Here is a 27,638-nt window from a genome sequence, read left to right on the forward strand (position 1 = left end):
TGGATGGATAGCTTTGTTTTCTGTCTTGATGGAGTGACAGAAAGTTTTCAAGCAGGACTAGTTCATTGCCTGTTACTGCAAACAGCATCTAAAGGAAAGTCACTGTTCTGGAGATTTGCAGCAAAGAAATTGGTATGGAAGTTAAGCCTCCCTTTAAACCCCCAGGAAAAGGCAAGCAAATTCTTTATTTCTGTAAGCTAGTAAGCTGTGACATACAAATTCAAGAGCAAGGTGGATGATACTTACAGTCAACCGAAAGCTTAGCTTCTGATTGGCCTCCAGTTGTCATTACTGAGTAAGTTGCATTGTCATTTTTTGCAGCTTCCTCTATGATCAAAGTGTGTTTTTTACCCTCAACCTTGATTCGATACCGAGATTTAGGTTCATTGGTAAGTTCTACACCATTCTTAAACCTAATGGAAAACAAAGAATGATTATTTTTCCAATAGAAGTCCTGTGCAAATAAGACTCCCATAGACTGAAACTTCCAGAGAAGACTTTGTAAGACTTCAGCCACAAGAAAAGGTTAAACAAACTCATCCATGAATGTGTAAGGATATTTTTGCTGTTGCTACATTTTTTAATAATGTTTTCTTGAGATTTTCTTAACAATTTTCAGGTTTACTGGTATAGAAAAAGCTGTCCACATTTTTGCCTACAACTAAAATTTGTAGGCAAGGAAAACTTGCCTATTCAAAGTGTGGCTTACCATTTCACATTTGCATCATCCTCAGACACTTCACAGCTCAGTTCTACTCGTTCACCAACATAGGTATTGGTATCCTCCAGGCCTTTGGTCACCAAAATTGGAGGATCTTTGGAAAGAGAAAATTACAGATTTACACTCTGACAGAGAAAACTAAGTGAAAGAGGTTTTCAAAATCATGCTATAGAAGAAGATACTACTTTAAAATTCTAATATCAGTCTCAGTGCAGCTTTTTCTGCCTTAAATCAGAAAAGCAATTGCTCATTAAGATGCTAGTAGGAAATGTGCTAAATAAAAAAATAACATTTGTTCAGATTAATACCTGCCTTGCATCCCTTTTTATTGACAGTTTGTCCAGGCAGGTTGACATGAGAAGCTGACATTCCCGTCTTGCCTCCCACAGATCCCTCCCATAAAGCTGTGTTTTCATTAGGTCCTAGAGCCCATTATGCACAATAAGGTGACCTAATGACATAATGCGGTGCCCTTATTGGTTTAACCCATTCCTGCCATCAAAACTCAAGTTTATTTAACAGCAAGAGATTGTACAATAGTCATCCTATGATATTTATAGGGGCAATGGGCTCCATTATTTTAAATAGGTTTCTGAAATATTTGATGATTTTTTTCTCTCACTTTAAGTTTTGTTTTTCTGTTTGTTTTGTTGTGCATGTGTGAGTAATGCCATGAATATTATCAGTAAGACTATCAACACTCTGGGAGCAAAAAGGGTGAAGAAATGGCCACCCATTCATAGCTTTTGATAGAGTCTTCCCTTAAATCCCTGCAGATGGAATGAAAGCTAACTGCTAGAAAGCCTGATCTGAGGGTACTTGAAAGAGATCAGTTGGACCAAGAGTATCAGGGTCATCAGGTACCTAAGCACGGTGTCAAGGAAAGCCAACGCTACGACAAATGAGTGTCCAAAATGGCTTTAAAACTATGAAGGGAACCACAGCCCCACTAGATCCCAATGCACAGTATGAAATCAACCATACCCCCCTTTCAGGGTTTTGACTAAATACAGGATGAGGAAAAAAATGGTCAGGGATCACCGAAATACAGAGTGATCCTAAGGGCTGCTAGTACAAACACAAAAATATACTGAACCAGATCCTCCCTGTTAGTTTCTGTTGCAGTCAAAGAAGCCACACCAATTTAGAGCAGGTGAAACAGGAGCAAGCTGACATAGTTACCTCTCACAAACAGTTCTGTGGAGCATTTCTCATCACCGGCTGTTACATAATAGCGAGCATCATCTGTCATCGTACAATTATTGATGAATAAAATTCGCTGGTTACCTTTGTGCTCAAAAATGTATCTGTGTGAACAGGAATGCAGCAAAGATACGTTAGCAAAACTGCTGGACCCCTTCTGTTTTATGTAGAAAGTGTTTAGGGATTATTAGAGGTGAAAATCCTGTTTATACATAGAACTGGAAAAATGGTCCTGGGAAGCAATTTTCAAGATTCAACAGAACTGTCATAGACTTTTCTGCAAAAAGAGCTATGGTGTAGAGTGACAACGAGCATCTTCTGGCTTGCTCCAAAATCCCAGGCTTGCGTGATATGAAAAAATAAAAAAAAAAAGAGCAGGCTCTGAAGGATGGCAAATAAAATGGAGTCTGAAACCCTAGATGAGTAAAGATGAAAATAACCAGTAACAGGACACCATCCTCATTCCAGCACTCTTAACATTTTTGTGAGGTATAATAATAGCCAAAGTTAAGGAGTTAATATTATTGGTAGGCCAGATGGCACAAGAGATCAGTAATGGGATATGAGGTTTTGGTAATGGGATATGGAGCCTTTCACCTTTATGTCACCAGTTTAGATCTGCTCCAGGTTTGTAATGACCAAAGCTCATTAGCATCTGACAGCTGCTTCAGCAGCCTGGAAGAAATGCACTGGAGCATTCAGTCCAGGTCCTTCTACTGGAGAGGTATCCATATAGCTGCCTGCGAAACAGTTCTGAATAGCTCATGGCAGAGATAGGGGCTAAGGAAAAGGTACCCTCTTTATTATGCATTTTTTGTCAACTGTGAATATTAATCCAAATTCTTCGTTGACTTTTGCAGCAACAGAATGAAGGAAATCTGCCCCTTCTCTGTAAGAGGGCTTTTGCTAATTACTAATTTTTCACAGGGCCAGAGGAGAAAGTTGCTAGGATTTTGTGCTGCTGAGCAACATTTGAGGAACATTACATTGTTGTGCTTTACTGGTTGCACATTGTCATTCCTAGCTGTGTCTGACTGTGGAATGGGATTTTCTACACCGGGTGGTAAGAGCTGGTTGTGCCCAAACTAAGGACTGGGCTCAACTTCCAGCCATTGCTCTACCTGTACTCAAGTGTCTGCACCTGAAAAGCCACTTCTTCTAGATGAACCCAGAGAGTAAACCAATATGCAGGTGTTACAGATGGTGAAGAAGCTTGGGTACACTAGACCTGTGGCACATGACTGAAGTCACTTTGAGCTAATGCAGGTTGCTGACTTCAGTGTGAGCATTAACTGGGCAGTGGAAGGTGAGACAAACCTCGCTTCCCTTTCCTCAGGTGGTTTATGAGCCAGGTAGGTAAGTATGTGATGTTAAACATCTCTCCTCTTAGCAACCAACTACTGTAGAAAGATTCTGACCTCCTTCAGACATAGTACTGAGGACAAGAGACTTATTTACTCACAGTGCTTCCCGATTTTTTAAAAACTACCAAGTAGGAAGTGGCTCCATGTTTTGCTGAGGGTCTTTAATTCTTTTCTCTTGAAGCAAAGGGGCCAATCTGCATTAACATTGATCATACAGTGGACTTTTCTGGGTCATGAGCAATATAGTATCACTTGCCTACTTTTCATGTATAATGAAATTCAGAAATAAAATTGGTGCAGCCTAAGCAAAGAGATAGATCTATGCAACACACTTTCAAGGAAGTACATGTGTACCCATTTTATTGTTTACATACAATAAAACCACTTACTTTGCACTTGGTCGTATTTCTTGGCCATTTTTATACCACTTGAGTTCCACTGTTGGATCTGCTAGCTCCACCATGAACCTTACTTTACCTCCTTTGTCCACCTGATATGCAGGATCAAGACCTTTGGAAAAAGCTGTTGTGCAAGCGCAGTGTTATTATAAAAGAAGATCAGACAACAAGTAAGCATATGAATGCTGAAATGACATTGCATAAATCTCATCAAAGCTGTCAGAATACATGCACACAATGTTATGCATCACTCTATATTCTTAGGCTAGTCCACATGAATCAGTTTATTTTCTAGAAACATTAGAATAAGTGCAAAGTTATGTGGATCCGATTATCCTGACCAACTTCAAGCTAGTGTCTCTTCATGACTTTGCAGTGTGACTGTATTCTGAATAGGATTGGGTAGACGGAGCTTTGACAGCTTGCTGAGAAGTGCTATGTCAGAATAAAATGGCATACAGCTGGTGCCATGGAATCGTTTACAATGAATCTGTTACAAAGGACTTCTCTTAGCAGCACCAAGCCAAAATTCCTATTGAGCTCCCCACTATCAGAATAAACACATTGGTTTGTCTAAAAGCCAAATTAGCTTTCCTGATTCTTTCTGTAGGTTGCAAGGTGTACATTGCAGTTCCACTTGTGATAAATGTTACAGCTGCAAAACGTTTGCAAAAATACTTGAAACAAGGCAAAAGTTGTCAGTCTGTGAATCCCAACGGGGCTTTTCAAAAAGGTTCTTTGAGATGTGCAAATGTAGGCCAAGTTGTTCTGGGCAAGGTAAGGCCAGGTAAGGCAACTCAGACATTTCAAAACACTTTAACATCAACATTCAGATATTGCCAGCCGCAAAAGTTAGACCCAGGGGAGCAGATATCTGCAGCTCAAAAATGAATAAATAAATAGTGCCTCAAACAAATTGCCCACAGCTCAGTAATCAATTTCTGCTAAGGTTTATATTATGCATATGTCTGATTGCAGGAGACTGAATGTATTGACACAACAGGAGTAGAGTTATTAAATCTGAAAAGGATTTTTTATGTATCTTGTTGCAATGTAAAAGTTTCCAATTTATAATAAAGGTGGTGTGAGGGGAAGAGCACCCTACTCTCATCCTGTTGATACTATAGACATTTTCCCCAACATCTGGAGCCCCTCCTGTAGGGAAAACCCTGTCCACTGAAAAATCCTGGTACGGCTGGCAGCTCCATCCTACTCCATAGTGAACTGGGGAGAGGGACCAGACAGACCGGTCCCAGGTGCTGAGAGATGCCCCTTTCCCAGTAAAACATTCAGGCACTTCCACGTGATGCCCCTGGGTAGGCAGCAGCTCTTCCTGCCAGCCACGCAATTCCTGCCCCAGCTTCCAGCCCTACTCCAGGCTCCTGGGGGAAGGTGAGGAGTTTCCCTGGGCTCCAGCCCCTTAGAGAGCTCCACTGTATACAGAAACTGCCCCAGTGGCTCAGCCAAAGCCCATTGACTCCATTTCTCCCACCCTCGACTGTGGCCAGAATCAGATATACCAGCAAATGAAAAATAGAAATAAAAATTAATGTGTAGTAACGTAACACATGTTATGATGTGAGGTATGGATGAGGAGAGAGGGTATATCAGGCAGATGGATTACAGCTGAATTTGTGGAGAATTTCACCTACACAAAAGGGACTCCTCCAGGAAACCAGTGGAACAGCAGATGTATATCTTGCATCCAGTTCTGAAATGCTCTCCAGGAACAAGCAAATGCCACAATAGTATAATGGATAGTGTGTTGTATTTATGTGTGTGTGTGTGTGTGTGTACATATTATGCAACATATACATATATTTTATATACACACATATATACACACATACATATAAACATATCTATATTTATGTATGTATTGCACCACTCATACTATTCAGTAGGGTAGATGGGGAAAGACAGGCCTGAATGTCCTCACCCAACGCAGGGTGGAGGGTTTTTAGTGCAGCTGGGATTTCAGAGGAATGTCAGATTAAGTGCAAACTGAAACTATGAAGAGCAAACAATGTGTTTGGAGTGACTCTGTTTTAGAGCAGAAGATATTAAGGATAACACAAGGTCTAATTTCCATACTGTTTGATCAGGTAACACCTTTCCACGCAACTGGGGGACTTTGTTCCAGTTGGAACTACTGTTTGGCCAAGAGGGAGGGATGCTTTTGGTCAGCACTGAATGGGATAGGGTGTCTACGCTAACCACAGTGGACCAAAGCCGCCTTCTGGTTAACTCCTTGCAGTAATAAGGCTTGAGTTGTGTGCAAGTCCCCTTACGTGGAAATGAAGCAAGTTTGCGTTTTTAAGCTGGATGCTCATGTTTGACTACTCAACATAAGAACATTCCGCCTTATCCATACCTGCACTCTTCTTCACTTCCCTGCGCATGCGCTTCAGACGCTTTAACATGCCTCTCAGGTCAGTGATACCATACTGAAAAGCAATCTTCTCATATTCACTGGGATTCGCATTCTTCAGGAGCTCCCACACATCTACCTCAGGTTCTTCCTCTTGCTGTTTAATCTCCCTAACAGTAGCAAAATAAAATTATGGGAGAAGAGTTAGTGAGGCTCTATCACACCATAAAAAAAGGTGAAGCTGGATCTATGGTGAGGTTAGAAATGTTTTGATCAAAATCTGAAGGCCGCCATCATATTTTTTTATTTCACTCAGTATGAGTGGAATAGCTCAGAATGACATTCACACCTGACTTTACACTTCTTCAAGACAGAATTTGGATATAAGTTTTAATTTGGCCTTTTCTGAGGTAGTCAGTTATGAGAGTTTTTATATTGCTTCATTATTTAAAAAAAATACAGTTTGAACATGTAGTACTATAATAGCATATGGGCTAATCCCACTTAAATCAGTTTTATCTGTTGTAATTGAGTGGAATCAGTTGCAATTTATGATGGCACCACTGAGATCTGAGTCTAATCTGTACATTTCATAATTATATAAAAATGCTTTCAAACGATGAGTCCCTGTAACTGCTACTAGGGGTGACCAATGAAAGGACATGAAATCCAAGGGAATCTGGGTCTGTTTATAGTTACACCAGTGCTTCTCAGAGTTACTTAAAGTTGGCATATGGATAGGAACTGGAGATTTCCACACCAGCTTGGACTTGCAAGATGGATCTGTTGGCTTCCATGTTTATCTCAGTCTTAAGAGCAGGAAGTGTTTTCAGAGGCCTGTGTGAATAGCATCACCTTTATACAGAAGTTTCAATACCATATTTATTATCTGCAACTCCAGGCTAAGACAATCAATAAAGAGAAGTATAATTATTTTCACAATGGCAGCCATTAAATGAGCTAACAATGGAAGCATCCTAAACAAAATGATAATTTTTGAGATTGACAGCTTAGCTCAAAAAAGTGAACTGCTAGAACAGTCCGGGAATTGGAGCAGAAATCTAGACATTTTTTCCTGTGAATTCTTTGGGATCAGACCAGGATCATTCTGCTTTGATCTATTTGGTCTAATGAAACCAATACTTTTGAACAGAGTGAGAAAATAAACATTTGAGAAATAAAAAAAGACTGAGCTTTGCAGTGAAACACTGTTGGAGCTGAGCTCTATGAAGTCTGACAGAGAATTTTCTTTAACATATACTGAAATAGCACTGGGAGTCCCTAAGAATCTCTGCATAGTTGGATGAGGAACTATGGAAAACCATTTTGCTGTTTAATCCATGAGGTTTATTAATTTTCATAATACGCCAGTGTTATTTTAAAAAGGAAAAAAGCTTCTCACTGAGGAGTCTTTGAAATACTTACATTGTTATCTTAGAATTATTGCTAGACAATCTCAGGCATGTAATTTTATGTTTCTTTCCTTTTACTTTTTTCTGTGCTCATGCTTTCTGGAGGGTGACTATGTACAGCAAACACTGGCTTTTCAGTGAGATTCCTTCTGCATGGTGGCAAGTTGAGATCAGCTTGCAGACATATGTAAAAGCTGACACACCCCATGGGGTGGCATTCTCCTCTCCCAGGGCTGGCCACTTGCCATGCAATGCCTGTCCGTGCTAAGGAGCGGTACGCTCCATGGGAATCAAGATAATATACCCCTTTGAATCAGACAGTAGTTGAGAATGAGGATCGGTTAGAGTATCCTGATTTTCAACCAGCTTGAAATAATTAATGCCAGACTCTTTTTCCTCTTGCATAACTGGAGAACAAATTGTGACACTTAGAGCAAACCAGTTTTGTTCTGAGACCACAATAGTTTCTGCTGTGGGTAGTGGGCAAATTGGTATTTCCTAAGCAGACTGACCTCTCTACAAAATCGTTGTCAGATCTTTTCCCCGAAAATGTGCATTTCGTTGAAAGATGTACTTTTAAAAAAAAAAGGACCTAAATGTTTCAGTGTTTTTGAGATCTTGTGCCTTTTGGAATTTCGTGCTGTTACGGATCCATTGCATTGACGAAGCATAACCAGTCACAGAGTGGCTTACTGAGATAGGAACTGGTTTGTCTTCCTGCAAGACCAGCACGAAATTAGAAAATAGGCAGTATATAGATTCTATGCATTTAGGTTTTTTTTTAAAAACATGTTTCAAGTATTATGCACCACAGGTGAAAAGTTCTAGCTCTTTCCTTGGTAACATAACCATACAAAAGAGAAGGAATGCACCTGCAACATTGCCTCTTGAAAAAATTGAAAAGAAAACTTATTTTTCTCATAAAATGGATATTAATATCCACACTGGGGCTTAATTAGAAATCTTATTCAATTAAGCTCAGAAGTATGAGGTTGCATTTCAGTGCCTGAAGCAAGGAGGTGGTGAACCGATTTGATCAATATCAAATAATGGTGTTTAAAAACTAAAAGTTTGCTTTGCCCATTAACCACATGATAGGTATACTATGTTTATATGGCTATACAGTATTTATCTTACAAAACATGTGAGTTACTTGTTAGTGAAGTGATAACGACTCTTAAATCACATTTCTCTTTCCACAAAAACACCAAGACCTCTTACATGCAACTCTCATGTTGCTAATAAAACACCCCACAGGCAGTCATGAGAACTGTCATGGTAAGTTGCATTAGTATGATAAAAAGTCAAACTGAAGATCCTAATTAGGGATGAGAAGATTAAAAAACCAAAGACCTGGTGAATTTGAATCGGCTCAGGTAAATCTTTCACTGCCTACTTTTATCTTCAGCCTTTCCTGTTTGCTTTAGTTGCTTAAATACTATCCTCACCATCATAGCCCATGAGCCCATCTTGAACTTTTTATGTAATGAATACTGCATACTGGGTTTTCCTCTTTCAGAGTAAGTGGTAAATGAGACAAAGGATCTAGTTCCTTTTCCAGTCCTCTATGGTCATTGATTTCCATGGCATATAAAATTTCTGTGATAAATTTAAAAAAGAGACTAATTAACTCTCTTGTCTTAACCTGTTAAAAGACTAAACTGGGTTTAATAGTTAGAGGCATAACTATCATAACACCAGATTTTCAAGGCAAACCAGAGAAACATGTGCCCACGTTTTTCTCCATCACAGCATTTAAGGTGAATAAAACACCATTGAACGTTTGTGTGCACATATTGAAGCAGAAAGCTACAAAGAATTAATACCAATGTCTATGGTTTGAAAGCATGATATATGATTTTTCATATCAGGATGCTTACAAAATCAAGTTAAGATGTACTCGAAGAAGTAAATTTAACCCTTTCAGGTTTTACCCTTGCACCAGACTCAATTTTCTGAACTGCTCATCCCTGTGTAGGAAATTCTTCCCCTCTACCTTCCATGCAAACACAAAATAAACAGCAAGTTAACTAAATGTTATTGGCCTCTTTAGGTTGTGGCTCACTTTTTTCCCAGTGCACTCAAATCTGAGGTTTCTTTTCTGCACACTTAAAGGTACAATTAACTGAGCATTTGCGTATTATACTATGAGAAAGATAGTTAGAAACATAGAAAAAAATGAAAGGTCAGAAAATTCTTAAGAAGTTATTAATGCTACACCTGACTCTTTCTGTGTGCGAACCTAATGGTTTGCAATCCACACCTGCTCACTGCATCACTTGGTTCTCACCTACGTTTCAGGAGACCACTAAAGTCAAGTTCTCCTGCATCGTCTTGTCCATCACCGCTGTTATTAATAGAAAAAGATCAAATCTTTGTTTAATACAGGAAGACTTAGACAACACACATTGCAAACGCTCTACATGTCTCATATACTCAACACTGTCCAGACACACAAATAATGGTATAAAATCAACACAAACTTGTATTCTTTTTCACACGAATTATGTTTCCTTAGGCAGTTGTGAAAAATAACACAAAGGTTTGTATTGCTTGTTATTATACTTTGATGACAAATTTTTGTAACTGCATACATAAATTTGCCAAGATTTGTGTTAGATTTCAGTAACACAAATAAATGTGAGCTAGTCAACACAACGAGCTTTGTTTTTCATTTCCATAGTGTATGCGTATAAAAACAAAGGGCTTGTGCTGATCTTTTGCTATGAAGGTAAAACAAAGATTTGCATTGCTGGGTGGTGCTTTTAACAATGCATAGCTGTGTCAAATACTGATTGCAAAGCATTACACTTAAGATTTAACCTTTCTCTAAATGAAGGGAGAAAGCAGTTAAAAAAAGAAGAAACAGTACATTGTACATTTTTACAGATAGAATCACAGTCCTGTGAAGGTGCATTTCTTTCTATAATGTGACTTTAAGCAGTAATACCTTATTATAAAGCACATATAGACAAAAGAAATGCCCTTAATATTTGTAAAAAGTAAGGGCAAAATCCTGCAAATGTTAAGTCAAATGATGCCAATATTTCATCCCAGATTTTGCATACAAGATATTACCTAGAAAATCAGAAAATATTCAGATATCCTCATATGCTTGGGCAGAATAGTTATTGCAGGTTTTTTTTAAATGTGCTCAAGAAAGGAGTGCACCTTGAATGTAATAACTTTTGCATTTTCTCTTTAAATCAAATCCCTCTAAATAAAACCAGTTACTTCTGAATCACAGCTTTGCTTGTATGTGTAAATTAACAAACTGCATTCATTTTCTGTTTGTAAACCACTTTCATTCTGAATACTTCTGTCCTTCTAAGACAATTTTCTCCATAAAAGGTAAAGATGACATGTATTCTGGTTTGAATTACTATTTTATCACAGTCTATACTGGTTTGAATTGCTATTTTACCACAAAGGTAACTAACAAAAGAAAATACTTCAGACACAATGGTTTATCTTATGCCTCTACAATATATTATTTGTAGTTTTTTCTGTAACGATGGCTTTATGACACACTTTTTTACAGTAAGATAACATAAAGCCAGATTCTGTCTTCTTGAAATCAGTGTAAATTTTCTCTCTGCTTTTAATCAGTACAGGATTGGGACCAGGAACTTTCATATGGTAGCTGACAATTTTCAGGAAACATGTGGTAGAATATTCTAGTGAATTAAAATACGATTTTAAAAACCTCTAAAACCCCAGATATTTAATTGCCTTAAATATTCCCTCTTCCCTTAAACCAATGACACTGTAATTTCACAGTAGAGTATTTAATATCATATGTACTGTCTATGTGTTGTAACTATTCCATTCTACCCACTACCAACTACCCTAAAGCCCACTTCTTTAATCTTTATTTACAAAAACTTTTTTTTTAAATACTTGATACAATTGTCTGCCAAGATTGCTGCAAGTTCTGTGCATGCTACCAGCATCCATTACTGAGGAGCTTCATAGGATCACTGTTTGAAGTTACCTTCTTTTGAAAGCAGATCTGATGTCAATGGATGGAACAACTTGGGAAGATTCTATGAAATAACAGTAATACAGGAATTAAAAACATAATTTGAAATTAATGTAATTTATGTAATCAATGTAATTTGGCATATGAAATTTCTTCAGTTTCCTGCTAAGTGACCACAGTTTGTGCTGCTCCTTTGGCATTAAGTTCCAGTAAATGCAAAGCTGCCCAGTGCTAAGCTAAGTTTACTTAATTGCAGTTCTGCGTAGGAGATCTGTCTCTGTGATGTTTCTCGCCGATCCCCTAACTGCCTATACACAGGCTCTGGCCTTTTTGTCTTCCCTATCCTTATGCTTTCTTTCCTGCTTGCATCTTGCACTTTCCCAGTACGCTCAGCATCAGAGGAAAGAGGCAGTCTTCTCTACAACTACAGACTCATGTTGATTCTCGGTGCAGGGATGAATCCCCCTTGTGTGAATTACCCATTTGTGCCAGCCTGAATCAGATTAAATGGTTCTGCTCCACAGGCAGTGAAGGGGTGCAGCCAGGCTGGCCCCTGCCTCGCTGGCCTCTGAATATATACACCAACCTATGCCCCTCGGGCTGTCAGTCAGCTGTCAAATGTCCCCTTAACTGTGACCGGCTTCCCCTGACTGACGAACAAACAGTCCGGTCTAGGCACATGCTTTGTGAGAGTGAACAACTATTTTGTCCACTGGCCCTGGCATTTCGAAAGACACCCATCCTTCTCAGGACGTTTGGATGAGGTGCTTGGGGACATGGTGTAGTGGTGGTCTTGGTAGTGTTAGGTTTACGGTTGGACTCGATGATCTTAAAGGTCTTTTCCAACCTATACGATTCTGTGATTCTGTGATTCTCAGTCTGATTGTGCAGGTACGCGCGTGCTGTTGTGCTGGCAGAACTGCTCTCAAAGGGAAAGATAAGCCTGTGGGTTAACGTTTGTCAGAGTAAGGCCTTCTATAACACAGAATTAGACAAAGGTACGACTCTCCAGTGCTCTCCACATTGTGCTATTCTTTATTTTGATGAAGAGTGGAAGACATAGCTTTCTCGAGTATGATCATACCGTGCCTGAACAGGGTGCAAAGCACTGGCAAGCCATGACCACTCCACGTCCCTCTGCTCAGATGCTGCCCGATGAAGCCTCGCTCTCTGAATAGCCCTAAGCCTAGCTCTCTGTCTAGCGTGCCAGAGCCTGGTTTGAATTCAATACGAGTTTCATCTGCCAGCTTTTCTAATTTTTGGATAAATGTCTCACATGCTATCTATCCCAATGTTCATTTAAGTAATAAATTACAGACACTTAAGAAAATTCTCTGAGCTCTATGCTAAAAATGTTCACTTTAAGCGTTACTTCATTTAAAGGTTATGAACAAAATTAGGTGGCATTTCAGGTTAAAGAAGAGAAATCTTTATAAAGCTTTACAGACACAAGTGGAATCTTACCAGTGACTTCAAGGTCAAAAGAGCAGCTATCAAACTTGTCCTTATAAGATACTTCACAGCGATAGTTCCCTGCGAAGTTTTCCTTAGCTTGAATGATATGCATCTCAAATGTGTGAATCTAAAAATCAAACATAATTGTTCATTAATGTGAGGTATACATTTGCACAAAGCAGAATTGAAAATATTAGTCTTTCAGACCTAAACCAGGGGTAAGGAATAACTTGAATAAAGAGCTCTGGAAAGAGTCTGGAACCCAGAAATGGCAATGGAAAACTTTGATTTTCCCACTACTACTTGTCCTGCGCTGGGAGAGCAGAAAAGTCTGCTTCTGCACAGGGTCAGAGATCATCACTGAGATCTGCATGGGGAAGCCAGGGCTAGAATCCACTGCTCTTAAATTTCTACCTGTTGTCTTAGACTGATCTTTAAGCTGTCTTTGGAGCTTTGCCCCTGTAAGAAGGAAAAGCAAAATCACACCTTACTGTGACGCTCAAAGGACTCTTTCAGCTGCAGGTGCTTCCCCGCTTTACTGGCCAAGTCCATCCATTTTCCTTTAAACCACTTAACATTTGGCTTTCGGAGAAGATCTTTGGCTTCTACTTTGGCTATAAATGTAATATTCTCACCTTTTAAAAAGAGAAAAGAATAACGCAGTCATTGAGGAACATGTGGTTGGTCAGTCATGTCAGTACAAGTTTCTTTTACTACTGCTCCTTCCAGTCTCCAGGTGCTAGCTGTACCACAACCATCAGACTCAGACGGAGTCACACAGGCTATGACAGTACTGCAGTGTTACAGAGATTAATGATTCTGGGTCTGGAAGCCTTCTGCCCATGTCAATGTGGAGCTTGAAGCACGGAGAAGCAGGCTAAATTAGTTGAGGCAAAACTCCATGTTGTCATGGGCGAATTGTTCCCAATATTCGAATTCCCTTGCTTAAAACAAGCGCAGGTGTTCCTAGGCTACCAGGCAGTTGTAACGTGAATAAACTCCAGTCTGGAAAAGAAAGCCTGGAGCTCTTCATGCATTTCTATCATTAAATCTTTAAGCTGAGGAGGGAGGGGAAAGAGTCTTCTCTAAACAATAATTTGGGAATAGTAAAAGTTAGCTCAATTTTCAGAACACCCCAGCCCAGCCCCTGCTGAGTTTCCATCCTAACATTCATAGTCTCCAGAGGAGAATACAGCTAACTCCTTATATTTATTTTCCAAATAAATCCTCCCCAAATGCTCTTTTTCTGCTCAGAAGCTGAGAAAAATCATAGGCATGTATAAAAAAACCCCCCATCTAACCATGTCTTAGTGTATGCAAGTACACAGCAGACATATTAAGTAGCCTGTACTGAACTTCTCACCATTGCTGCTACCCTGCTTAGGGTGCAGCTAATTACCATGTTAATATGGCTCAGGTGAACCTCCTAACTGTCCCCATTTACTGTGCTCTGGTTCATAACACCGAAGGTCCTCACAATGCTTGAACTGGATTCCTCTGGCATGAAATTAAAACCAAAGATGTTTTAATCTGAGAGTTTACCACCTGTGCTCCAACCGCTAATAGGTGTGTAGACCGTCAGGCTAAACCACAGCTAGTCCAGAGCAAATGCCCCAGAATGGTTACAGTGGGGGTGACCCTACCAGCTTCCCTACAGAGCTGCTCCTATCAGTCTAATTGCTAATTTACACACAGCTGTAGGGTGCAAAAGTTGACCCAGCAATCTCTAAGCTACGTTTCAGGCCTTTGGGTAGATCTTCCTGACATATCAGTAACAGTACAGCCAACAGCATCACAGCAACCAGCTCCCTTCTCCAGAAACTATACCTCTTACCCATTGCGTTCAGTAAACTCAGATTTTGCCGGGTTGTGCTCAGATTTTGAACTTGTCTTGAATTAAACAGTTGGGTTTTGCTTCTCTTTGTACAGTCCTTTTTGCCTTCAAAGAGTGGAGTTCACACCCAACTAAAATCAGTGGAAGTACTTGTAGCTGAGGGCAGAAGCTGGGTGTCACAGGACCTGCACGTATCTTTCCAGGATCTGCCTCAGTCTCTGTCTCTCTGGAAGGGGCTTTCATTTTGTTTCTAAGCACTTACCAACGCTCACTGAACCGCTCTGAGGTTTTTCGACAAATAAAGTGGATCTTTGGGTGTCATCGCATTTTTCTGTCTCTTCTGGAGCTCCTCCTTCTCCAATAGACCATACTGAGATGCAGAGAGAGAGGGAAATGTCAATCATCTGAGCGTGTTTTACTCCCGCCAAAATACACTTACCTGAACTTACTAAACTCTCTAACCCTATTACCTCTCTCTTCAGATGTCCTGAAAGATATGTAAGTTTTTGTTCACACTGACATCCATTGCTTGGCTGTCACATTGTATACAGTTCCTGCAAGAACGCTACCTCTGTGGTGACAGAAAATGAAACTATCAGGGAGGAAGAGAGGGGAACCTGATCAGCCAAGTCGGGTACTGAGCGACTCGAATGGCACCAGCATTCAACCATGAGTGCTTTACAGAGGCAATGCACAAAGGTCAGCTCTTTGTTTTTCAGAAGAGACAGAGGTTCTGAAAACACAAACAGCTATAAACACAAACAAAACACATGTGATGCATAGTTTCGGTGGGTCTCTCTCAAGCCCGAACTCAGTCAATTGCACAAGTTAGTTTTTCCTCTTTGTCCGCAAAATAGGGCAGGGATGAAGCTTACTTTTGAACTTTGTTCTCTTTTACCATGACAGAAGCAGAGAGTTTGGGGATCAGTCAGTACGACATCCGGCCCCATGCACAGACTGATGGTTTACAGAGAAATACTTCGTCAGATGGAAATGATTGTGTCGCATGTTCAGACACAGCACCTTCTTTTCTGGAAATCGAGATTCTGGAACTGAGAAGGAACAATGGTACTGAGAGAAGCAGCAAGTGAGCAGTCTCCCCAGGGCAGAGAACTATGCCAGCACAGCTGTGCGTTTCTGGTCTTTCTGCATATCTGAAGAGCCCTGGCTTTGTGCTATGCACTTACATCTTGGGTAAATACATGCAAAACTGTGGTCAAAGCTGATTCCTAACAGAAAAAGCAGGGAGAGCAAGACAGTGAATGTCTCTCTGTTACCTGCTCCCTTTCTACAGAGAGACAACGCACGTGTCTCATATTCCAAATGAGAACTTGCAGAGCCCAAGTGCCACATCTCCTTTTTTTGGGGAGTTATGGCCAGTGCATAGGGGAAACTGAGTAAAGCCAGTGCTGCCCTGCTAGTACTGAAGAGCAGAGAAATGTGGAAATGTACAGCTATAATTAACAAAGCCACCTGTCTCTCAAATCAGAGCTGCGTCTCCCTTGTTCCCCTTGAACTGCTAATTGTTTCAGAAGCCAAGGTAGCTTTTTATAGTTTATCCAATGCTCTTTTGGTTTCATAACTAGCATAAATGAGGAACCAGTCACACAACCCTTCTCACTTAGTCAAAACCTGGTCTTGAAATGAAAAGTTCCTTCCCCTGCTCAGTATTTTCTGTAGAAACTCATTTGCCAGAAGTCAGAATTGTCTTTCTACTGTGTAGAGATTACTGCTGTGGGAACCTTTTTAACTCATGAAAATTTCCATTGCTCAGGAATGCAACACTACTCCTGACAACCATGGGAAAAAAAATGCAACCAAACCGTTTTTATACACACATGTATATACACATATATGAAAACATACACACAGGTATACATGAACACAAATATATATAGATACACATCTATATATACTCTCTCTATAATCTAGATGTTTAGATTATGCCAGTATAACATGCTAGTATATGGAAACAACATAAGAACGAGTGAGAGTTACGGGTGTGAATAAAATGATGTGACAATGCTCGGTACAGGAACTGGTCACGTGCAGTAACAAACCTAAGACGCCACAGGGTGAAATGGAGAAAGGATATTAATAAATGGAAGAAGTTTACATAGAGTCATTAATTCGGTACCACATAAAATAACACCTAGATATTATCATCGTCTTTAGATATTAACGTTTTCCCATTCATTAAACAAACAGAACAAAACGTGGGTTTGACGTTGGCTCAGGGGGCTGGCATAGGCGGCTATGCCAGGTCAATAGCCATGGTTGAAGTACCTGCTACTCATTTTGTTCCAGAGGCTGCAAATCCTGAAACCACAAAAGTGGGTGCAGTATGTGTTACCTGCCAGGGTAGGAAGAAAGAGGTTATGACTTTGCTAAGTTTTCCCCACCGTCCTTTGAGCTGTGAGAAGAAGCCATTCTCCTACAGTCTCCTGGGGCCTGTGTGTGGGATTCAGGTAAGCCACTGTCACCCTGTAGGCTGAGGAGGAAGGGAATAGTTGCATATCTATCTATATAGAAACAGATATAGATAGATAGGTATGTATGTATGTGTAAAATACTGATACATGTCCTGTCTGGTGCAGCAGAGCCTCTCTCACTCCTGCTTTGGCTGCTAGAAACCTATTTGCTCGGATACCTAAAAGCATTTCAACAGTTACAGTCTGATACTGTATAAACAATTAAATTAAAATTAAATATAATCTTTAAGAAATAAATTATTAATAATAATTGTATGATGTAAAATTTGGATTGTTTCAACATGTTTTTCAGGAGGTCTCACCTGAATCTTTTCTTTCCGCTGGCTTAGACATCCCATCTGAAAGGGAAGAGCAATTTAGATGACACTGGATCAGAGATCACAGCTTAACTGACCTCAGATCGTTGGGATTTAAAGAACATTGATTCTTCATGCAAGATTAGACTAGATATTTAGGATCATACCCATGAGGAACTATTTGATCACCAGAAAAAGGAAGTGAGCAGCTGAGAAAAAAATTCAGAAATCTTTCCCCCTTTTCTCTAGAAAATCTAAATTAGTTTAGTTTAATTCCCATTCAAAATTTCCTTTTTAGTAGTTCATATTTAGAAGGGTACTGTGAAGCTGATGTTTTCTTCAGGATTTGTGTAGTTCCAGATAACAGATGAATTTATGTTGTTCAATGTTTATCTGAGGGGACGGTACTTTGAATTATTTAAATAGTCTATTTATTTATCTAGGTTGAGCAAAATAATGATAAAATTAAATTTTAGGGGTTTGTGATTTAAAATGTTATTTATATATTTCGCTCTTACCAATGAGGTCCTCTACTACTGTAAATCAATGTACTGCTACTGACTTTACAGATAGCATTCAGCCCAAAGCTGATAATGCAAATTCTTTTGGGAGAATCAAGAAAATGCAATCATTTAGGGCAGTGAAGATAATTAAGAGCACGTTTTCATTTGACACACTGCAAAGCGTTTTCTAGTGTTCAAAATCTCTGTTTCATTCACAGTCTATTTTTTAAAAATGTATTAAGCAAACAATGGATAAATTTTGCCCTTGTCACATCTATCATGATGGAACCCTGTGCCATTGCTTTTCTTTTACAGCCAACAACCAAAGGCATTTTATCTGCCAGCTTGGCAGCAATGGCTTGGAGCAGTACATTCAAACTACCTTGGAGGTCATATGGCCTAAGGTGAGGTGGCAGACAATTATGTGGATAAACCTGTTTTGAAGTCATGAGGCATCTGTTTTATTTGTAATTCTGGAATTTGCTCTCAAGACTAACCTTAAAAATGCACTCCAGGTTTGTTGATAGGAAAAGATAAGGGGAGTTGCTTTCAGAGCTGCTAACCGATATTTTACCTTCCAACAGCTGAACTTCTACCAAAGACCTCAAGACTGGACTAGAAAGGAACTTATCTGGTATGAAGGTCTTGTACTTCTGAACAGAGATTAATTTAACGTAGGGCACTTCAGAAAACTTTCTCTCTAATTAGTATGTTTTGAGATCAGTCCAATGGCTTGGACTCTCTCTTCATTAATAGTCGAGAAGAATGCATACATACATACACACACAAAGCACTATCACAGTCCTAACCTGCTGGTGGAGTACTAACTGAAGTGTCATCTTCATCTGTGAAAAGAAATACAAATAAAAAAGTACATAAAGAAACTGAAAGCACAGACGATCATCTGCTTTAAAACAACTATGTGAAAATGTAAAACCTGCAAAAGAAAGGGAAAGAAATCTTAATAGTCAGGAGCATTCACAATGGAAGCTTCAAACTGATGAAGAAAGCTTTGCGTAATTCAGTAGCTGAAATGGTAAACCTTAATGTTTCAAGCAAGTAAAAGAAAAATGAGATGTGGACTGTGATCTATTATTAAATCATGAGTTTATATGAAAGCTGCTGAGTGGTTCTGTTTGTTAGAGATGTAATCCACAGTAAATACAAAAAAGCCACAATGAAATCAAGGTCAATCACATATCTGACCTGAAGAAGATGCCATTTCTCTGGTGTCCATGTCTGCAATTAAAATGTGCACCATATATGCATTCAGCATCATTAAATCAAGATATGCAACAGTTTAAAATAGTCCCCTGTATTTATATTTGTAATTTCTGTATTAGAATATTAATTTAAAATGCAAGAAACAAACAACCCATTTTTTCCATATTACAGGAGAATCATTTAAAGTAAAGACAGAACTATTATCATCTCACTGGATTTTCCTTTTAATCACACTAAAAGTTGACCATCATCAGGTATTAAATCACTACAAGCAATTGTTAGACAAGTATTTTAAAATGTTTAATCTCATAGAGTACATCGAGGTATATATTTATATAAATCAAAAGCCTGAAAAAAACATGAAACTGGCATTAAATCTGAAATGCTGCAATCATGTTTATTAGAAAACCAGAATAAGGTAAAGACTATCTTTATAAGAGTCTCCTACATCTCTTTGAGTTTTAGATGTTGACTAGAAGCCTCGGAGATATCAGTTTCTGATAAAAATATGCAAAAAGTCTTAGTGTCTTAAAAGCCTAAAGGTAAAAAAAAGTCAAAATTACCAATGTATCATTTGAAAGGCTAGAATAAACTAGATATATTTAGGATTAAATACATATGTAATGTAAAGATAACATCTTTTATACAGTATCAGAAAATCTTCTGGAGAACATTTCAAAGTGGAGGAAAAGATAGCTGAACAAGAACAACTCTGGAAAAATATTAACCCACTTTTTTAAGGAGGTTTTGGGTTTTTTTTAGATTTTAAATTTGGCTTTCCAGAATAGAATTTTAAACTCTGAAGTTATCCTTTGAGTTTGATCTTAAAGTTACAATTTGTCTATATTTTCTCAACAACAAATGTAATAACTATGACAAAACCACATATAAAATATAATTGTATTTTTGTAAATACTGGTCATATTAATTTTTTATGCTTGCTTAACCACTGAAGGCTAATTGAAAGTCTGTTAATAGAATTTAGCTACTTAGCCATAACATTTTACTCATTCCTTTTTAATGATTCATCAAACTTCTTTTTAAAAATCCCTTGGGAGGAGGATGTCAGTTGTAAAAGGTAGGCCTACACATGAAGGATTAATGTGTTATCTTGCAAAAATTATTTCTTATTCATAGTAAAAAAAAAAAAAAAGAATTCATTTAGTGGAAGAGTTTTCACCACCTGCATCATCCAATCGCATAAGAAGATGTTGAAGATGTTGATTTTCAGTGAAAGCACAGTAATGATAAAGTCATGTCAGATGTTTTAACATATTGTGCTAGCAACTAAATGAATGCAAGGCTAAGTAATTCCCCTGCAAATCTTTCTCCATATTTCATGAAAGTATAAAGTGTACTTTCAGCTCTTTTTGTCAATAATGTCACCATTGTGGTTGATGATGGCTTGAAGAGGTACAGAATATTCTCTCTGGCCGGAAAAAAATAAAGATCAATCAGCATAAAACATGTGATGTGATGCACCCTACATGATGATGTATGATAATCACATTATTAGAGGACTCCTCTATTTGATTTCTGTTTTCTTTAAACATTTGAAAAACTAAAACAACAAAAAGGTGTTACTAGTTTTGCAGAGGGATTGCTGAGTTTTCTCCAGGGTAATCTATCATTTTTCAAACAAAATGTTAACGTCAAAGACAAACGCATAAAAACAAACATTTCAGAAGTATCAAAGTGAAAGTACAATTGAATGTGCTGTAAATGGAAAGAGTATGAAAAGAATACATGCTACTAGGATTGTTTTGACAAATGGGTAACTATCAAGCCATCGCTCCTTATACCTTAGGCTTCTAGGATGAAATGAACCGACTATTGAATAGGTATGAAAAATGGTTCAACAGCTGTAACCGATTTGCTTTCTGTGATGAACAATTGTAGCAATAAATTCTATTTAAAGATAACAAAAATCCCCAAAATACCAGACCTGGTGATAAAACTATGATCATTAGTTCACTGTCCTTATCTTCTGTGAGTAAACTTTTAATGGAATATATTTAGCAATCTGTTGTATGACAAGAACTAAGTATGAAGAAATCACTTCATTCATTTGACAGGAGGTCGATAGGATGTATTACTCTATAGAGGTTTTTGTTCTTTGGCTTCTATTCATCTATGGCACATCTTCATTAACAAATACAATATCTACGTTTATTCCCTTGTATCTAAACGATTGCATTAACTGAGGACCAGGCCTCTTGAAGTTTCATCAGGATTAAAGTCTTGTAGGAGGAAAGAAAACTCCATATCTTATAAGTAGCTGATGTAAGACTTTTATACTCACAATCAGTGTAACCTCAATATTAAAATTTCTGACTGCCGACACAGCAAGAGTGTAGAAAAATCTGTCGAAATGTAAGTAGTAACTACTGATTTATATATGAACTGCTGATATCAAGAATTTTAGACCTTCTACTTTCCCTTGACTTGAAATCTACCACACAAAAATGGAAGCTGCTATTCTGCTGTCAGTCACATTGTTGATAGATCTAATGTTTTGCAGAAGTGGCAAAATCATATTAATCTATTATTTTACTTTTCTCTTTTTTAGCTGTTTAAAAGAAGACTTGAAAGCCATGTGTCAATGTCAAAAGCCTGGTGCTACAGACTGAACAGGGGAATTTTGGAATTTACTCCACCGGAGCAGCATCTCAAACTTGATGTAAAAGGCTAACAAGAGCCAGTAAACTAATCAGTCTGTCTTTGTTGTTGTTCCCTGCTCTCACTCACCGATGAGCATGGGATCTGGCATGAGAGATATGGCAGGCATACATAGGCAGGGTGGTGAACAGGGCAGAGACGCTGCTTGGCAGCTGCAGGTGACTTCAGAGTGCCTTAACATTTAGCTGTGCTACTGCACACTGGAGCAAGTGTCCAGGACTAAGGCAGGAGGTAGGTAAACACCGCAAAGAGTGAACCCTTGTCTTCATTGTGCAGTAATAAATACAGAGTAACTCAACCAACTGGCTGAATCGTTTTGGTTTATGCTGAAATTGCGAAGCGCAGTTTAACCCTTCTGAGACTAAGAGTTTAAAATTCAGTTGCCTTCAATTATCCATCGGATTTTCAAAGAGTATTCAGCAGTCCCATCGAAGGGCACTTAGCACTTTGGAAGTAGTAACTGAAGTACATACATACAGCAATGGAAGTTTAACTGAAGTACATACATACAGCAATGGAAGTTTTAGTAGAGAGGAATGGATAAGTGAAACCTGGAGAAATACCAGGATGAAACGTGCAAACATTTTAGTAGATGGTTGGATGGAACCTAGAGAAAAAGATATCAGTAAAACATGCAGAAATTTTAGTAGCTCTCTGAATGGCTGGATGGGACCTAAAAAAAGGAATGAGCAAATTGATATTAAAATTCAATTATTATTCTAGCCATTGAGAATACATTTATATCAATATTCAACATATACAATAATGCTAAAATTAAAAACAAAGGCAGAAGAATGTAAATTGAATGAGTATGAAATAATGTAGTAAATTTGGTGGGATTTCTGCTGAGTCACTTTTTTCTCCGAAAATAAAATGGATGGTCCTATATATCCTGATTTTTTTACTAAATTACTTCAGATATTTTTGAAACTAGAAATGCTATAAAAGATTAAAGTACGCAAGAAAATTTTATTTTTACTGCTCTGAGCTACTGATTTACAGTGAAATAACCACAAGATAACAAAGAATTTATCACACTGTCCTCCATTTCTTAACTTTACAGTGAACATAAAGGGACATAAATATGTAATTTCACACAGACAATAACTACTAAAAAGAAACAGAACAATAAAACAGACACACAGATAGGTACACCTTATCTTCCGAACTTCTGCTGTTAACTGTCTTAGAAATGAGGTGAAAATTATGGACTACATGGTTTACGTGGACTACCAAGCTTTCTTTCTGTGCTGGTTTTGGCTGGGATAGAGTTAATTTTCTTCATGGTAGCTAGTATGGGGCTATGTTTTGGATTTGTGCTGGAAACTGTTGATAATATAGAGGTGTGTTGTTACTGCTGAGCAGTGCTTACACAGAGTCAAGGCCTTTGCTGCTTCTCACCCCACCCCACCAGCGAGTAGGCTGGGGGTGCACAAGGAGTTGGGAGGGGACACGGCTGGGACAGCTGACCCCAGCTGACCAAAGGGCTATTCCATACCATATGACGTCATGCTCACCATATAAAGCTGGGGGAAGAAGAAGGAAGGGGGGGACGTTTGGAGTGATGGTGTTTGTCTTCCCAAGTAACCATTACATGTGATGGAGCCCTGCTTTCCTGGAGATGGCTGAACACCTGCCTGCCCGTGGGAAGTAGTGAATGAATTCCTTGCTTTGCTTGCCTCGTGTGCGCGGCTTTTGCTTTCCCTATTAAACTGTCTTTATCTCAGCCGACGAGTGTTCTCACTTTTACTCTTCCGATTCTCTCCCCCATCCCACCGGGTGGGAGTGAGCGAGCGGCTGCGTGGGGCTCAGTTGCCGGCTGGGGTTAAACTACGACACGTTCCTAGATGCCATGTTCCAGCACAGCCTGACTGTGCTGCAGAGAGGGGCTGTCCCAGGTTCCTACGGTGTGCTGTTTCTTACAAATTATCAGCAAAGAGGTCACAACTGCTAACACACAGGTATTGTAGAATTGCTGTGGAATTCAGATATGAAATGTTTCCCATCTCATTCCCATTCAGGGAAGTACCCAAATCTGTTACTTCTGAAGCTACAGAAACAGTTTTATAAATAGCTTGTACAAAAGCTAACCTCTAGCTGGTTCTGTCTTCATTTCCTTGTTGAACCATTCATTTTCTAGTGTAAATGATTTTGGACAGATTGTAAAAATGGAACCTTTTCCTGTTTTGTGAATTATGCTCACCGTTATAAAGATTTTCTTCTGGCAGACAAACATGAAGGAATCACTCTAAGAAAATGAACTTTCCCTTACTTGGTGATACTCTGCAACAAAACAGGAGCTGATAGCAACGATTGCACTATACCTAATTAAAAGAAAAGATTACTACCGAGTGCCTGGCAATGACATCTACATTGCTTTGCAGAGGTGACAGAAAGTCATTCTTTCTTCATATTGGTATTCAGACTTTCACTGGAATTCTTACTGAGGCAACTGTTGCCACCATGGGCTGAAACTGGAAACACTTCCCATACTAGGATCTCAAACAATTTTTTTGCTAGCAAAATCCTCCTAGACAGGGTAAGCACCAAGAAACCATTTTTCCCCTTAGGAAATACCTGTGTGCTTCACTAAATTCAAAACAGAAACAGAATAATGTATAAAAAGATAGTAGAAGTATTTGATAAGATACCTACCATGTTTTCTTTTTTATTCAGTAAAATGTAGACTTGTAAGCAGTGGGGAAAACACCATTCATGTTCAGTTCAGGAACAAAAATTTCTCTCATATCAGAATTAAAGCAAGCAGAACTAACTGCTGGAATAGCTTGAGGCAAGACCTTCATCTTTTTTCCTATCAGTAGGCATGCAAATTATTCCTGAATTGTGTTTCCATTACCAAGATGACAGATTTGATTACTCACACGAAATTTTGCGTGTCAAAATAATTGCTCAATGCAAAGATAGCTGGCAAAATAACATGCACTGAATCTTGGTTCAGCGTTTTTATTTTCAAAAGGGTACTTGAAGCACACACTCTCAGTGTTTATATTTTGACTTTGCTGAGAAAAATCACCATGCACACCTTTGCCAAATAAATCTGCAAATATAAAATATGCATCCAGTCTGCCTAAAAGGCAAGATTTTGTCTGGAAGAGACCAAAAGCCAGAATACATTTTCAAGCAAGCCATTTCTTGATTTGCCATGAAAAAGCATAACCGTGCCAAATGAAAAGCAAGCATTGCATCAGTTGTAAATATATTTTGGTCTGGTTTAGCCTTTTATCGGAATGAAGAAAAAAAAAGATTATTCATTTCAAAATAAGCTGATGAGCTGTTTGAATTCTACTTTGGCAGGGAGTACAAAAAGGAGTGGCACTTGGCCCAGTTCCCTCAAAATGTATCTTCATAACAGGAAGAATTGCCAACAGACCTGGAGTCTAATCTCAGTGGCACAAAGATATATATTAAAAATGGAGCTGATTTTCACATGCATTGCTAGTGGAACAGTTATGTGTTTGTTCACCGCAGACAGTCCTCAAAGGCATTTTTCAGAACTTGTAATGAGCTCAACTGCTGGGCTCCCAATGAGGACAGCAAGATGAATGTGTCATTTCTTTTTTCAGATGAAAAAATCTATTGGACTTTGCTGAAAGGTAAAACATGCAATATCAAGTTTCTGTGGTAGAATAGAAACAGCTTAGAATGATAGTAGGAGATTGTCTGCTTTATTTAAAAGCTACCGATGTGCACAGTATCTGAGCTTTAGCAAGCTTGGTCAGTGTCAACATCCAGGCTCACTTAAACATGGCTTTCTGCTCATGCAAATCACTTGAAATTTGATCTATTAATTAGACAGTCTGTATAAATACTATTGCTAAAGTGTCAGTCTCGTTTGCAGAATTTTTGAAGACACTCGTAAGTATCATAATTCCCTTGTGCTGGATAAGTCATGCAGAAAAAGGGTCCAGGAAGCTTCACATCACACTTCTGAAATTTGGCACCAAAATTCTGAATTAAAGCTCAAGCAATCCAGCATCAGAACAGCATTAAGGAATGTTTTCTTTACTGCCCATTTTTTAAATATGATTTCAAACTCACCTTTACCCTTTCCAGTTCCACCCTCCTGCGGTGTTTTTTGTTCTGTGTAGGAAGTACAAGTATATTTTTGAGAGGATCTTAAAGTAAAAAGAAAAACTTACACAGCATTAAAAAATACAGCAATATTCTAGGTCCTGCTAGTACTGAAAAACCAAAATTAAAGAATTATTGATATACATGTATATGTAATATACAGTTGCAATCCCATAAAGCATTTTACAACTCTGTGCATATCAATGCATTTTCTATGCTTTGAACAAGTCATATAAGATTGATGTTCCTGTACTCAGTGGAAGAAAATACTGGGTTCTTTAGAAGTAGCAATTGTTAGTCTCTTGTTCTTGGGCTTATTTACAAAAGCCTTTGAAAAGAGTTACATATCGTTGTTAATTTGAAGGGAATTGGATCAGACATGAAATATTAATGGTATCCAGAGCTGCATCACCCTAATCGGTTTATCCTTAAGACAAAGTACACAACAGAGAGAGTGTATTGAGGGTGTTCTTAATTCTTTATCATCATCTTCATAACTATCATCATAATCTTTCCTAGGCTATTTGGTTTTCGTTTTCTTGATCAGAAGAGTTGCCAGCCTGTCCTCTACTCCAAGCAGGTGAATGTGAATTATCTTTGACCTCATATGTATGAGAAAACTTGGACTGTATTTCCAACAAAATAAAAATTTCCATGCTTTCCCTATTTCAGGATTTGATAGGATTCCTATCTTTGGTTTCCTATCTCATTAAATTTGCATACAAGGCCATTTAGAGACTTGTCAAATCATATGAATTGTGCTGTCTTCAAGGTGTAAACACTCAATATTCTATTGCCTGTGAACAATGACTTTCTGTGGCAAACTTACCTGTCAACTGCCTGATAGAACATGGGTTTGGATGAAGGTCAATGGACTAATATTATCAAGATGGAGCTAAGATAACTTTTGTGCCATGGAGGAAACATCTGTAAGAGCCAGTTGATATTATGATTGTCCTGATTTCTTGTTCACATGCATATAGCCATGGTAACCATGAAAATAAAACTTGAAATTTGGAAGACAAGTCCATATTCCGGAAGCGTGACAGACTCCCAGATGCTTCTGTCTGGATTCCCTAAATTCCCAAGCTCCAGTTGTCAGGTTGTCCATCTTGGCCAGGTGGTGAAACCTGTTCCTTTTTAATGGGAATTTTGCTACAGTAGCACTTTCCTTTCCCACTGGGAACTGGGATTAGGAGAATTCACTGTTCTTGGTGGGTGATAGCATGTCTAAATCCCATTTGAAAACCTCATCAGGGCTAAGTATACCTACCTGGTGGCTTGACATTGAGACCTAGAAGGAGCTCTTACAATGGCTTCCCAAAAATTTCCTGATGTAGTTCAAGATGCTGATTATGTCCAATAAACTATTTGTATGTTATAGCATTTGGATTTTTGAACATCCTACTTCTCTCTTTGTGTGACAGCACTTGATAATCCAAGATGACAGCATCTTGAGTCAGGCAGAAGGAAGCTAGGAGAAGTGACTGGCACTGACAGCTTAGAAATATCCCAGTTTAGTCTGTGCCTAACCATAAAGGCCTATTGACACCCTATTGTTTTACAGAAGAAGTACGGGTATGGGGAAAAGGAAGGGGGTTATAGGAGTGAT

The 27,638-nt window shown here is 38.6% G+C and overlaps 1 protein-coding gene across 1 annotated transcript in view; it reads right to left on the reverse strand.

The window, feature by feature from the left end:
* MYBPC1 (myosin binding protein C1) overlaps positions 1 to 19,268 on the reverse strand; it is a 47,942-nt gene extending 28,674 nt beyond the window's left edge. Inside the window, exons 1-13 of the mRNA XM_075525483.1 lie at positions 19,238 to 19,268; positions 18,841 to 18,876; positions 17,535 to 17,570; positions 15,003 to 15,110; positions 13,393 to 13,541; positions 12,916 to 13,033; positions 11,464 to 11,515; positions 9,760 to 9,816; positions 6,061 to 6,227; positions 3,678 to 3,810; positions 1,904 to 2,028; positions 710 to 815; positions 247 to 413 (exon numbers count right to left, since the gene is read on the reverse strand). Of these exons, the coding sequence (XP_075381598.1) occupies positions 247 to 413; positions 710 to 815; positions 1,904 to 2,028; positions 3,678 to 3,810; positions 6,061 to 6,227; positions 9,760 to 9,816; positions 11,464 to 11,515; positions 12,916 to 13,033; positions 13,393 to 13,541; positions 15,003 to 15,110; positions 17,535 to 17,570; positions 18,841 to 18,876; positions 19,238 to 19,268 (1,285 nt within the window). The remainder of the gene's footprint in view (positions 1 to 246; positions 414 to 709; positions 816 to 1,903; positions 2,029 to 3,677; positions 3,811 to 6,060; positions 6,228 to 9,759; positions 9,817 to 11,463; positions 11,516 to 12,915; positions 13,034 to 13,392; positions 13,542 to 15,002; positions 15,111 to 17,534; positions 17,571 to 18,840; positions 18,877 to 19,237) is intronic.
* Positions 19,269 to 27,638: the final 8,370 nt, after the last annotated feature.

The sequence above is a fragment of the Mycteria americana genome, chromosome 1 (genome assembly GCF_035582795.1).
Source record: "Mycteria americana isolate JAX WOST 10 ecotype Jacksonville Zoo and Gardens chromosome 1, USCA_MyAme_1.0, whole genome shotgun sequence".
Classification (NCBI taxonomy): domain Eukaryota; kingdom Metazoa; phylum Chordata; class Aves; order Ciconiiformes; family Ciconiidae; genus Mycteria; species Mycteria americana.